Source organism: Cyprinus carpio, chromosome B11 (genome assembly GCF_018340385.1).
Source record: "Cyprinus carpio isolate SPL01 chromosome B11, ASM1834038v1, whole genome shotgun sequence".
Taxonomy (NCBI): domain Eukaryota; kingdom Metazoa; phylum Chordata; class Actinopteri; order Cypriniformes; family Cyprinidae; genus Cyprinus; species Cyprinus carpio.
The window spans coordinates 6212826-6225662 of NC_056607.1; the positions used below are offsets into that span (position 1 = coordinate 6212826).

The following is a 12837-nucleotide window of genomic DNA, read 5'->3' on the forward strand; positions in this document are numbered from 1 at the left end:
CATTAGGAAGAGGCCAGTAGGCAAATTTGGCTAGGATGCAGATCAGGAGGCAACCTAGAAATTGGCAGGATCCTGGTTTAGGCAAAAATACAGTGCCTTTTTACAATATTATGTCCTCATCACTACATGAGCCATTAGAACCCCTAAAAAGCACAGGCAGAGCACGCCCTGCTGCCCCGTAGCTGAGAACAACAATTTGATATTCCACAATTAACTCTAAGTTGCAGTCTCTGTAGTACATGTGCTGTAAGTCCCTTTGAATAAAAGTGTCAGCTAATTGACTTCTTAAAAGTAAATGCATTGTTCACATGTCCAGCAGTGAGATTTTAGACAGAAACAGGTCTGTAGTGTACAGTTATTGGAGAGTAACTAACTACAACCACATACAAAATGTGGCTAAATATGGTCTTCTTAATCTTGTTCTGTACACACAGATTTTGGTTATTCATTCAGGTGGCAACTGAATTCTATAACTCACAAACTATGAAGTATGTAGCCTAAAAGTAGTGTCACTTATTAATAGTGCAATACAACAGAGTGAGAGTGGGATGTGGCTAAATTCAAACACACTATCATCCTACTTAAGTACAGTACGCATAGATTCATAAGAAACATAAATGTCTTGCTCAGAAGCACAGAGATGATATGGCTCGGATTTGGTTAGGATCTAATTTTTGTTTACATAACCTACCCTTAGAAACATTTAAAGAAATGTTCCTCACTCTGAATGTGAGTATTATTTGCCATTAAGCAGATGATTTAAAGGGATGTAACAGGAAAACACCAATCAGTCTATTTTGGACTCATTACCAGACTGCAAAAATGATCACAGAAGCCATCATGGACAGACTGTGATAGATTTGTCATCATTGCAAGATTGTTTATGTACTGTAAACTTGTGTATCCTCATACCGTTTATGGTTCATAAGCAGCTCCCGATGAAGCTCCTGGTGGCTTTTAGAGGCTTTCACTGGATTAATCAGCTTTTTAGGCTTGATGAGATCATCCTCCTCTGTCACGTAATCAGGCTGAGGAGCATAACTGGCCAGTGGGGGCATCTCACGATGAGGGTAACCGAATGGATCCCTGTCCGGGGTTCTCGGCTGATGAGGCTGTTCCCATTGGATATCTGCATAAGCTGAGGCTGAAGACAGAGAGAAAACAATGTGAGAGGAAGGAAGTAGCCTTTTTCCCATTTGACTTCTTTTTACTGGGAGCAGAAAGGCAAAGAATGACGCAAAAGGAGAACGTAATAAACAGCAGGAAGTGGGATGGTGCAGCATAAACAACCCACATCAGAGAACCAGCATTTACATTTACACTACCACATACAGGTTGTCTCTGCTAAATTGAAAATGATTCCATGTGAGCTGAAACAGGTTTCCTGAAGCCAGCAGGTGGACATGCAGAGTATTTGTGTTCCTCTGGGTTTGGGTGGAAATACCTTAACTCTAATTTCCTTCTGCTGAGTCCAGCTATTTTAAGTTATAGTTTGTTTATTTAATTATATGTAGATTTATTTTTTATTTTATTTTTATTTTTTACAAAACCTAACCTCTAACTAAGACACACAGGCAAAGTATTGATGTGCAATGACTGCATATTTCTGACCATAATGGATTATTTTAATATAATCATTTTATAGTCTGTTCAGAAATTATTAATTTGGAAATTAGGCTTATTTTAGGACCGTTCAGTTGTTGTTATTTATCTATTGATCGATCTGTCTGTCTGTCTGTCTGTTTGTTTGTTTGTAATGACAATTAAGCATATTTGCATGATGATTTAAATTTTTTTTTATTTTTTTTATATTATTATCCAATTATTGTGAAATAGAGACAAGTTTCTGACACGTTTGTACTTCATCACCACTAAAGGACAAACTTGTATCCAGATCCATAATGCAAACCAGCCCAATTGCATCGTGGGTAGAGCCACTCCTCTAGGACAGATTAAAAGCGCAGTGATCTGTGCTAAAGTGACAGTAGATCAGGTGTCATATGCAATGAAGCTTGCTTAGAACAATGCTATGCTTGGAGGAGGAACCAGAGACAGTCTCCACCATTCAATATTAAAAAAGCTGAGCTCAATTCTTAGCACTTCTCAATCTGAGTGCATGAGAAGAGGACAGGGATGAAATGATGATGATGATGACAGGCAAGATGGTGAAGGGAATTCATGCATGTGAAAGTATTTGTGACCCAGGGTTTAGTATCAGAGGTTAGCAATTTCACAACACATTTCTGAGTTTTAATTAGTGTGTGTGTGTGTGTGTGTGTGTGTACTGGTATTCCCAGTAAAAAGAGGACCAAATGTCCCTACAAGAATAGTAATACCATTAAATTTAGAACATTTTGGGAAACAAGCTTATATACAGTAAATATAAACATAAAACCATTATCTATAAAAACCATTACACCTATGGAACAAACCCATAAAACATGTAAACCAGTGTTTATGTTTATGTTTGTTTATGCTTATGCTTAACAACCCAAGAAACCACCTAGCAATGTGCTGATCAACACAGTAGCCCACAGTCAAAATTCACCCGCAGGGTATTTTGTAGGGCAAAACATCACATTCACAAAATCTAGGTAGAAATACAACTGTTCTTAACATTGTTATTTTCCCTTTACCTTGATGTGGCACTTTGAAAGATAAACTATTTTTTGACTATATTCATCATAAAAATAAATATCAAGGAAATCTGATGTTTATTAGTATAATGAATCCATGATCACTGGTTGGACAGAGACTGCGTCGTAATTTTTGCAAAAACAAAAAACAAAAAAAAACAAAACAATTCCTAACACACACACACACACACACACACACACACACACACACACACACACACACACACACACACACACACACACACACACACACACACACACACTAAATAAATAAAAAATACCTACAGTATGTTCATTTAAAAACAAGTCTACATATCATTAGTGTGTAAATGTGGACACCAGGGTTGAAGTGTTTATTTCATGTTTGTGTGTGCAAAGTCTCTTTTAGTAATGGCACATGAATGTGTTGCAATGTCTACTTGCTTTTAACTGAATAAACTGTGTGAGTATGTAGCCAACATGAATATTATGTGAAGGGAGAGTGTTGCGTCATGGTTATGAAATGCAAAAGATTTTGTGTGCTAGTTCAGAGCTTACAGATAGAATTCAGTATGAGACAAAAGTACTTATACATACACATACACACAAGTGCCACAGTACGTTTTGTATTGCTACACAATCTGGCGTTCTGGAAGACTGTCCTTGATCTCATTGATTAGAGATCAGTAACATGGTGAAGAGCAGCAGAGGGTGAACTGTTGTCTGCCCTGAAAGTGAATATCCTTCTATTATGGGCATAATGTATTTATCAACATCCCCCACAAACCCAGGAGTTACACAGACAGGGAAGTCATGGGTTTCTGCCGATCAGATCTGAGCCCATTTCCAAGAATTGCAGATGATAAAGAGTGAGGTTAATTAGATTCGTTTGGTGTCTGTTTTGTGGGGCTGCAGCAGGTGTTTCCTTATATACTCAGCATAACTGAAAGTGATTCAGTAGGCCTATACATAGAAAGTATGCTAATATGCTTAGAGGGACAAGATATGTTAACCCTTACAAGAAAGTACAGAACTATGCTTCAGTTATGGTATCAGATGGTAATAAAACACTTTAGTATGACATTTTGCTATATAATGGACCTAAAAATGTAGTGTATTTATATGTACATTTGCCCTAAAAGGAAGTGATACTTAAGTCACATTTAAAATATCAGGATTGCACTGCTATATATTTTAAAACATCAAAAGAAGTGGCAAATAACTGATGCTTTAAAGGGGTCATATGATGCGATTTCAATTTTTGCTTTCTCTTTGGAGTGTTACAAGCTCTTGGTCTCAAATCCAAAGAGATATTCTTTATAAAAGTTAAGACTGGTCCACGCCCTCCTAAAACGGCTCATTCTAACACGCCCCCACGTCTAAGTCACTATGTGGGAAGATTTGCATAACGCCACCCAGATGTTCACGCAAAGAAAGAAGGCGTACCTTTTATTCTCATTGTAGTATTGTTGTTGCCGCTGCCGCCATGTCGTATAGACGCTGTGTGTTTAACTGTGAAAGCAAAACTACTTTGTTTGGCTTTCCAAACGAGGACGATATCTGCTTCGTCATTCCTGGAGCTGATCCGTGCTGGTCGCTGAGGAAATACATCAACTTTGCACTGTGGATCAGTTTTTAACATGGACGAAGCGGCGTCCAGCCCGGGGTCGTCACATGTGGTTGCCGCAAGCCCAACGGATGCTCCTTCGTAGAATCCGCCTGCCACACCGTTCTCAAGCCGCCCGCCTCTGCTCACTCTAGGTCATCACAATATGTTAAGAGGCGTAACATTTCCGTCACACACTTGAGGTATTCGGCCAATCACAATGCACTGGATAGCTGGCTAATCAGAGCACACCTCGCTTTTCAGAGCGATGAGCTTTGTAAAAATCGACGCGTTTCAGAAGGCGGGGCATAGAGGAGAAACAATAATTTACATTATGTGGAAAACAATGTGTTTTTTGAACCATAAACTGCATAAACACACCAAATACACAAAATAATGTTCTTTTTAGCAGTATCATATGACCCCTTTAAGAACTTTTGTTTTGTTTTAGACAGTTTAGATTCCTCTACATCACTGAATTATTCCATTGACTACCAGGTATTCAGCATTACAAAGACCATTTTTGTTTATACAAAAAATCCGCTGTTATATAAGAAGTTTGTTCCCAGAATGGATTGTATACAAACAGAATGCTGACAGTTGTCATGGCGATGTCAGCATTCTCAGAGGATGCCCTGGGATCCCATTCTCCCATGACTGTGTGTGTATGTGTCTGTGTGGAGTGAAGCGCTATTTCCCATAATCCCCACTGAATGCTGGTCCTTGGCAAGCCATAAAATTTAGGCACAGCTCTCAGACAGGGGATTTGCATTATAAAGGTGCCCAGCAAGAAGCAAAGCAGCAGTCTCTATGGGCAATAACACAATATAACCCATTTCAAGCATCTAAATGTAGTCTGGACGAATGAATAAAAAGAGTTTTTAACATGCAGTTTCATAACTTTGTGTAACTAGGAAGATTTTCTTTTTTTCCTTTGCTATCTAGCTATTTATTGATTTATTGTCATTTTACTAATATTAGATGAATAGAATATAATAGAATAGAATGGAAAATCAAGACTACAGACTTGAAAGGATAGTTTGAAAAAAATATATAACATAATATTTATTTTTGGTAACTATACCTTTAAGATTTAATTCACAAAGAAACTGCTTAATAGACTTCCCAGACATGTTGGTGAAAGGTCTGTTTGTTTAAAAGCTGGGCATTCAGAGATGGATGATTTAAGATAACTGTTCAAATACAGAAAGCAGGGTTTATTGGCGTCGATCACGATCAGGCAGAAATACATTGTGGACCTTGTGCTTTTCGGCTAAAACAAACACAGCAAATGGTAAAACATTACAAAAAACTAAATTGTGAAAGATGATGCTGCTTGTCACTAAGGATTGATTTATGATTTATCCTGTGATACTGACACCTAAAAATTGCTACATCTTTATCACCAGCCGACAAAAGTGCATAAAGTAAATGACAAATTGTGACTTTCAAATGACTGCCAAAGAGTTTTGAAGTCTGTTGTCTCACTTTAGAGACTTGAGAAACAAGTTGGGCACTATGCCCAGAGCAAGCATGGTTCCCTGTTTCTCACTGATTTGTTCAAGTGTCTTTTGTGTCATTATTTTGCCTTCTTGGCTTGTCTTGTATTTGCTACAGCAACTTCTCAAAAAAAAAAAAAAAAAAAAACATTATACATATGTAAATACTACACTGTCCCTAAGTTATTACATTGCAATACTACAATGTGCACTGCTGGAACTTGTTTAAATAAAATTTAAATATATTTATTCTACTATAAGAGTGAAAATGTTCTTATGATTGGTATTCTAGTACTACCACTGAATCTGGTAAAGTTCCACTGCATAACACAGCATCATTATATCAGCATCCTGTAATCTCAGCCGCAGTTGAGCAGTTGATTCTGTCTTACCTGACTTAACAAGCACATCTCTGGGTCTGCTGGGCTGGCCTTCAGGGGGATAAAAACTGTGTTCAACTCTCTGGTCCATTCTGCTGTTTCCTGTGTGTGCGTGTATGTGTGTGCAAGATATCCTACATGTTTATGTGAGGGCCGTTTCCCCTGAGTTTCTGCTGTTCTTCACCCACATGCCTCCTCTCTCACAGTGTAAACAGTCATGTGACCACTGAGCATCAAAGCCACACCCCTCCTGCTCCTCCCAACTTTATTTTTCACATACACACTCTCTCTTTCTCAGGAATCTGATAGGATTAGTGGAGGGCTTAATCCCTCTCTTTTGCTCTTCTGCTAAATCTCACTTTAACCATTGGACTACCAAGAAGCTTTCATCCTTCAGAAATTCATACACTGAGTAATTTAAAATAAGTACACATACAATCACACGTTGTTCATGTCTACATCTACAATAAAACAACATCTCTAGACATGATCATCAGGTCAGGCTTATCTGAACTTGTTTATCCGCAGAATTATTATTATTTTATTTATTTATTTCCCCTCTGGAAATAGAGCTTCTATGGGTATTTGTTGGTTATATAAGACAAGACTGTCACTATGACATGAACAAAATTGTATAATGATATGTGGAACAGTGTAACATTATTTAAAAATGTATTTATTTATTTATTTATTTGCTATAAAGTGTTACTACATATTAAATTTTATTTTTCTTTGCAAAATGTAACTATATCATTGCCAAGCTCTTATATAATGTTGGATATATATCTGCATAGATACAGTGTACTTGTTTAGGTAGGGCAATATATACTATATAGCATATCTCAACTGCTTGATTGTTTGAATCGCAAAATGTAAACTATTTTATCACTCACATCTAATTTGCTAAATTTAACTATAAGGTATAATGGTATTAAGATATTCTATAGAATAATATCATGATTTTCTGTAAAGCTGCTTTGAAACAAAGAGTATTGTGAAAAGCGCTATACAAGTAAATTTGACTTGACTTGATCGCTGCTCTATTGTATATTAATACAGCAAGTTTGATGAACAACTAAACTTCGCATTACTTTAAAAAAACTTAATATTTTTCAAGTGATGGACATTTCACTTTTTTTTTATCTTTTTAGAGTCAGTGGCACATGACAAGTTTAAAAGCCTTTATCATTATTTTATGCCAAGAAGTATGGCTGGAACTTCGGAAGTCTTTTTGACCCAGTCATGATGTGTCAAAAAACAAGGTTAAAGACATTCGGATGGAAGAGAAGGAACCTTGGCAACATTGCATTGTTCCTCTGCAGGGCTGTTGGGCGGCTTTCATTGTTCTCAAGGATGCATAAGTGTAGACTTACCCACTCCATTCAGGTGCTTTCCGTTTTTCACACTCTGTTGCTTAATGTTGTATGCCTTCTGCTGTGTGAGAGAAAGAAAAAAAAGAGGCTTATCAGCTTACAAATATTCACACCAATCTCATCAATCACAACATTACTGACTCTCTGTCTGCTCGCACTTTTCTCCAATTGATTTAGGATGTATTATGAGAGTCTTCAGTGGTCATGAATGCTGGAAAGGTAGAGGCACATTAAATATGCTTCTGTCACTGTAACATGAAGCCAGCTGTTCCATTTCTTGCTGTGCAGTGCTTGCAAGGAGAAGCATTCTATGCTCTATAAAGTGAAGGCAGAATCTTAAGGTGAGCAAAGAAACTTCTTTCTTGTTAACTACCACTTACATTTAAATGAATCACTTGGTGCAATGTACATAAAATACATGCATCTAATTACAACAGTAATTGATTTCTGTAATTACATTTATAATTACACTGTTGACCCATCCCTTAAAACTTAACCCACCCTTAAACCTACCCATACCACCAAACCTGTCCCTAACCTTACCCATATCCCACCTCAATAGCAGCAAAAGTCTTTTGCAATACAATATGAACACAATAATTTTATGTAAGTGCATAGTAGTTAAGGCCACTTAATATAAAATTAATATTTTTTTTTTTTTCTTGAGCTTTTGATATTTCCTAGTTGGATTGTTCTTGAATAGTTCATCCAAAATATATTTTGCTCATCCTTGTGCTGTTCCAAACCTATATAAATGTCTTCCTTTTGTAAAACACAAAATAAAATGTTTAGCAGAATGTTCAATCTAAAGGTGCTTTCCCATATTTCAATAAAATAATCACTGCTTTCAAGTCAAACAGTTTTCATATCTAACCCCAGTATTTACACTCAGTGTGCATGAAACCACTTGGTCTCAAATGTAAAAGTTTGGAGATTCAGCACTGGGAGCCCAAACCGCTCTTCTTTTAAGTGGACCTCACATCACCCAGCTTTTCTACAGCCTGCAGTTACAAATTAATGCCTGAGGACTCTGGCTCTTTTCTGAGCTATATTCAAAGCAGAACACTCCGGCTGAATGAATGAATATTGTTGCTGCAGTTGCTAGGAGAGGCCTGCTCAGGCTTGGTGTCTTCACAAGAGCCTCACTGTCTCATCGTTCTCAGTAAAGACATGGAAGCCTGAGGAAGGAAGAAATCTCTTTAATTTCAGGCTTACACACACACCTCTTACAACCTAGAAGGAAAATCCTGTGTGTGCAATAATTTATGTTAACTGTTACTTACACACCCTTTGCAAACAAAACCAACAGTGGATTTTTGTTCACCTGCACAAATATGAATGCAATTTTCCTCTGAATAAGCCCTCAGGCCTGAGATAAAAAGGAAGCTTTATTGAGATGTAATTAATTTACTTGTATTTAAAAGGGATTTGTTTCCTCTCATTGGGAGAGAGGTTTTAAATAGTATTATAATCAACAAAGACTTACTTAGAGGCTGAGAGATGCAAAGCCTCCTCAAGTAACAATGGAATCAGGTTGAAATAAGCTTATGCTCACTAAGAGTCAATCCATATTTGGAGCAGCGTTCCGTGAATGGTAGAGTGGTGTTTAATAGTATGAAGGAGATCTGAATTGGATTTATTCAGCACTGAATGCTTTCCCTTAATTATGGAATGGCCTTCAGTCCATTAAGCTGTGGTACTGGGCTTCACATATCTTGATTCTGTGGTGAAATGTTTCTTAAGCCAGTCAATATGTGTCAGTGTGCCTGTGATTATTCAGACAATACTGGCAGAAATAAACCAATTAAATGCCAACAATACACAACATCTCTAGAACCGTGAATAAAAAAAACCAGCATATAGTATATAGAACAGAACATTATAGGAGTGAGGATATGGTAATGATTAGAATCATTTGAAAGCTGTAGGAATGTAAGTCCCACCTTTTATCTAAAGCGCCAACCACCTTTTAGATAGGAACACCACCCAATAGTTTACAGTCTACCCAGTGGGCAATTGATGTTAAAAAGACATCAAACTGATGTCAAAATCTCAACATGACATTGATTTGATGTAAACTGAATGTCAAACACATTGGTCTATAAACATTATACCAGTTTCAGTGTGGGAAACACTTCCTATTTTCATCCAATTACCACTGGAAGAAGTTGCCGTCCAAAATGAATTGAAAATGATGTTACAGCATCTTAATCAATTACTGACTAATATATGACATCAAATTGATATCAAGGTGCCCGCTGGGTGTGTTAGCTGCACCAGTAAACTTGTCTGACGTAAATGTACACTGTACAGAATAGTACAATATACTGTAGAATAAATATTAAATGTATGTGCACATATTTATGATTCACACAATAGCAATGTTTTATTTACAATCTATTGATTCTTCCCAATTCCTCTTTTTTCATATTTTAAGGGGGAGTCTTGCAGTTTTGTGGACATTCACCCAAAGACCAATCACTAGTCAGGTGACTAAGGATTTGACACTGGATTTACAAAAATCATTTCAGGTTTAAGAAGTATTTCAACATTCCATCAACTGCTGATAAACACATTAATTTTACCTGAATTATCACTCAGTAGGTTATTTAAGCATGTATTTTACCTGAATTATCACTCAGTAGGTTATTTAAGCATGACAGACTGGCTAAACCAACCGTCTGCTAGCCGCCTCACGCCACAGAAATCAGTTAATTCTCAGCACATAGAGACTCGTTCACCTAGATATCACACTATAGAGACTGTGTCTGTTCCCCGAACTAGAAAAAAAAACAAAAACATAAAAAAACACCTTTTTAAGAGTAACAATTTAACTGATGTTAAACAAATAAAAAACAGATGATAAACCTTGGCTTATTGATTATCAGGTCCATTTCTACGAAAGCACTTTTTGTAAATGATATGATCACTGATCATAACCTAACAAGTCTACCCCAAGATTACTGTTATAAACATGAGCCACGTCCAAAAGGTAAAGGGGGAGGTGTTGCTTCAATTTATAACAATGTTTTCAGTATTTCTCAGAGGGCGGGCTTTAAGTATAACTTGTTTGAAGTAATGGTGCCTCATATAACATTATCCAGAGAAACAAGTATTAATGATAGATCCCCTATAATGTTTGTACTGGCTACTGCCACCAGGGCACCATACAGACTTTATTAAAGAATGTGCTGATTTTATATCCGAGTTAGTGCTGACTGCAGATAAAGTTTTAAATGTTGGTGATTTTAATATCCATGTTGATAATGAAAAAGATGCATTGGGATCAGCATTCATATACATTCTGAACTCTACTGGGGTTAGACAACATGTTTTAGGACCTACTCATTGCTGAAATCATACCCTAGATTTAATACTGTCACATGGAATTGATGTTGATGGTGTTGAAATTACGCAGCCAAGCGATTATATCTCAGATCATTATTTAGTCTTGTGCAAACTACATATAGCTAAAACTGTTAATTCTACTCCTTGTATCAAGTATGGTAGAATTATCACTTCTACTACAAAAGACTGCTTTGTAAGTAATCTTCCTGATTTATCCCAATTCCTTAGCTTATCCAAAACCTCAGAACAACTTGATGATGTAACAGAAACTATGGACTCTCTCTTTTCTAGCATTTTAGATACAGTTGTTCCTGCACGCTTAAGGAAGATTAAGGAAAACAGTCTGACAACGTGGTATAATGAGCACACTCGCACCCTAAAGAGAGCAGCCCAGAAAATGGAGCGCAGCTGGAGGAAAACAAAACTAGAGGTATTTTGTATTGCTTGGTGGGAAAGTACCCTATCCTACAGAAAAGCATTAAAAACTGCTAGATCTGTTTACTTTTCATCTGTTTTTGAAGAAAACAAACATAACCCCAGGTATTTATTCAATACAGTGGCTAAATTAATGAAGAATAAATCATCAACAGGTGTTGACATTTCCCAACAGCACAGCAGTAATGACTTTTTGACCTACATTACTTCCAAGATTGATACTATTAGAGATAAAACTGTAACCATGCAGCCATCAACTACAGTATCGCAACAGAAGCCTCTCGTAAAAAAACACAACTTGACCCCAAAGAACTAATTAATTAAAGACCAATCTCGAATCTCCCTTTACTGTCCAAGATACTAGAAAAATGTAATATCCTCACAATTATATTCCTTCTTATCTCCTTCTCTAATTAGAGTTACAAATGACCTGCTCTTATCATCTGATCATGGTTGTATCTCTCTATTAGTGCTATTGGATCTTAGTGCTGTGTTCAACACTATTGACCACAACATTCTTTTGAATAGACTAGAAAACTTGTTGGCATTAATGGAAGTGCAATAGCATGGTTCAAATAGTACTTCTATGACCGCCTTCAGTTCATAGCAGTAAATGAAGAGGTATCATATTGATCACAAGTGCAGTATGAAGTACCTCAAGGCTCAGTACTAGGGCCGTTACTCTTCACACTTTACATGTTACCCTTAGTAGATATCATCAGGAAACACAATGTTAGCTTTCACTGTTATGCTGATGATACTCAGCTCTATATTTCTTCGCAGCCTGGCGAAACATACCAATTTAAAAAAAAAAAAAAACTAGCGGAATGCATAGCCAATATAAAAAACTGGATGACGAGTAATTTCTTACTGCTAAAAAAAAAAAAAAAAACAGAGGTGTTAATTATAGGACCTAAAAACTCTGCATGTAATAACCTAGAACACTTTCTAAGACTTGATGGCTGCTCTGTCAATTCTTTGTCATCAGTTAGAAACCTAGGTGTGCTATTTGATAGCAATCTTTCCTTAGAAAGCCATGTTTCTAGCATTTGTAAAACTTCATTTTTCCATCTCAAAAATATATCTAAATTACGACCTATGCTCTCAATGTCAAATGCAAAAATGTTAATCCATGCATTTATGACCTCAAGGTTAGATTATTGTAATGCTTTATTGGTTGGTTGCTATGCACTCTTAAAAAACAAACTCCAGCTGGTCCAAAATGCAGCAGCTAGAGTTCTTACTACCAGGAAGTATGACCATATTTGCCCAGTTCTGTCAACACTGCACTGGCTCCCTAGCAAACATTGTATAGATTTTAAAATCTTATTACTTATAAAGCCCTGAATGGTTTAGCACCTCAGTATTTGAATAAGCTCTTGTTACATTATAGTCCTCCATGTCCGCTGTGTTCTCAAAACTCTGGCAATTTGATAATACCTACAATATCAAAACTGCGTGCGGCAGATCCTTTTCCTATTTAGCGCCCAGCTCTGGAATAACCTACCTTTGTTCGGGAGGCAGACACACTCTGTCAGTTTAAATCTAGATTAAAGACCCATCTCTTTAACCTGGCTTACA

The 12837-nt window shown here is 36.8% G+C and overlaps 1 protein-coding gene across 2 annotated transcripts in view; it reads right to left on the bottom strand.

The window, feature by feature from the left end:
• The window catches only part of si:ch211-236d3.4 (protein FAM107B), a 28307-nt gene that overhangs the window by 3952 nt on the left and 11518 nt on the right, over positions 1–12837 (bottom strand). Inside the window, exons 2-3 of one of the 2 annotated variants that reach the window (XM_019074158.2) lie at positions 7474–7534; positions 913–1144 (exon numbers count right to left, since the gene is read on the bottom strand). In XM_019074158.2, coding sequence (XP_018929703.1) covers positions 913–1144; positions 7474–7534 — 293 coding nt within the window. Of the gene's footprint in view, positions 1–912; positions 1145–6112; positions 6307–7473; positions 7535–12837 lie in introns of those variants that run through there. The other variant, XM_019074159.2, reaches the window with a different exon arrangement.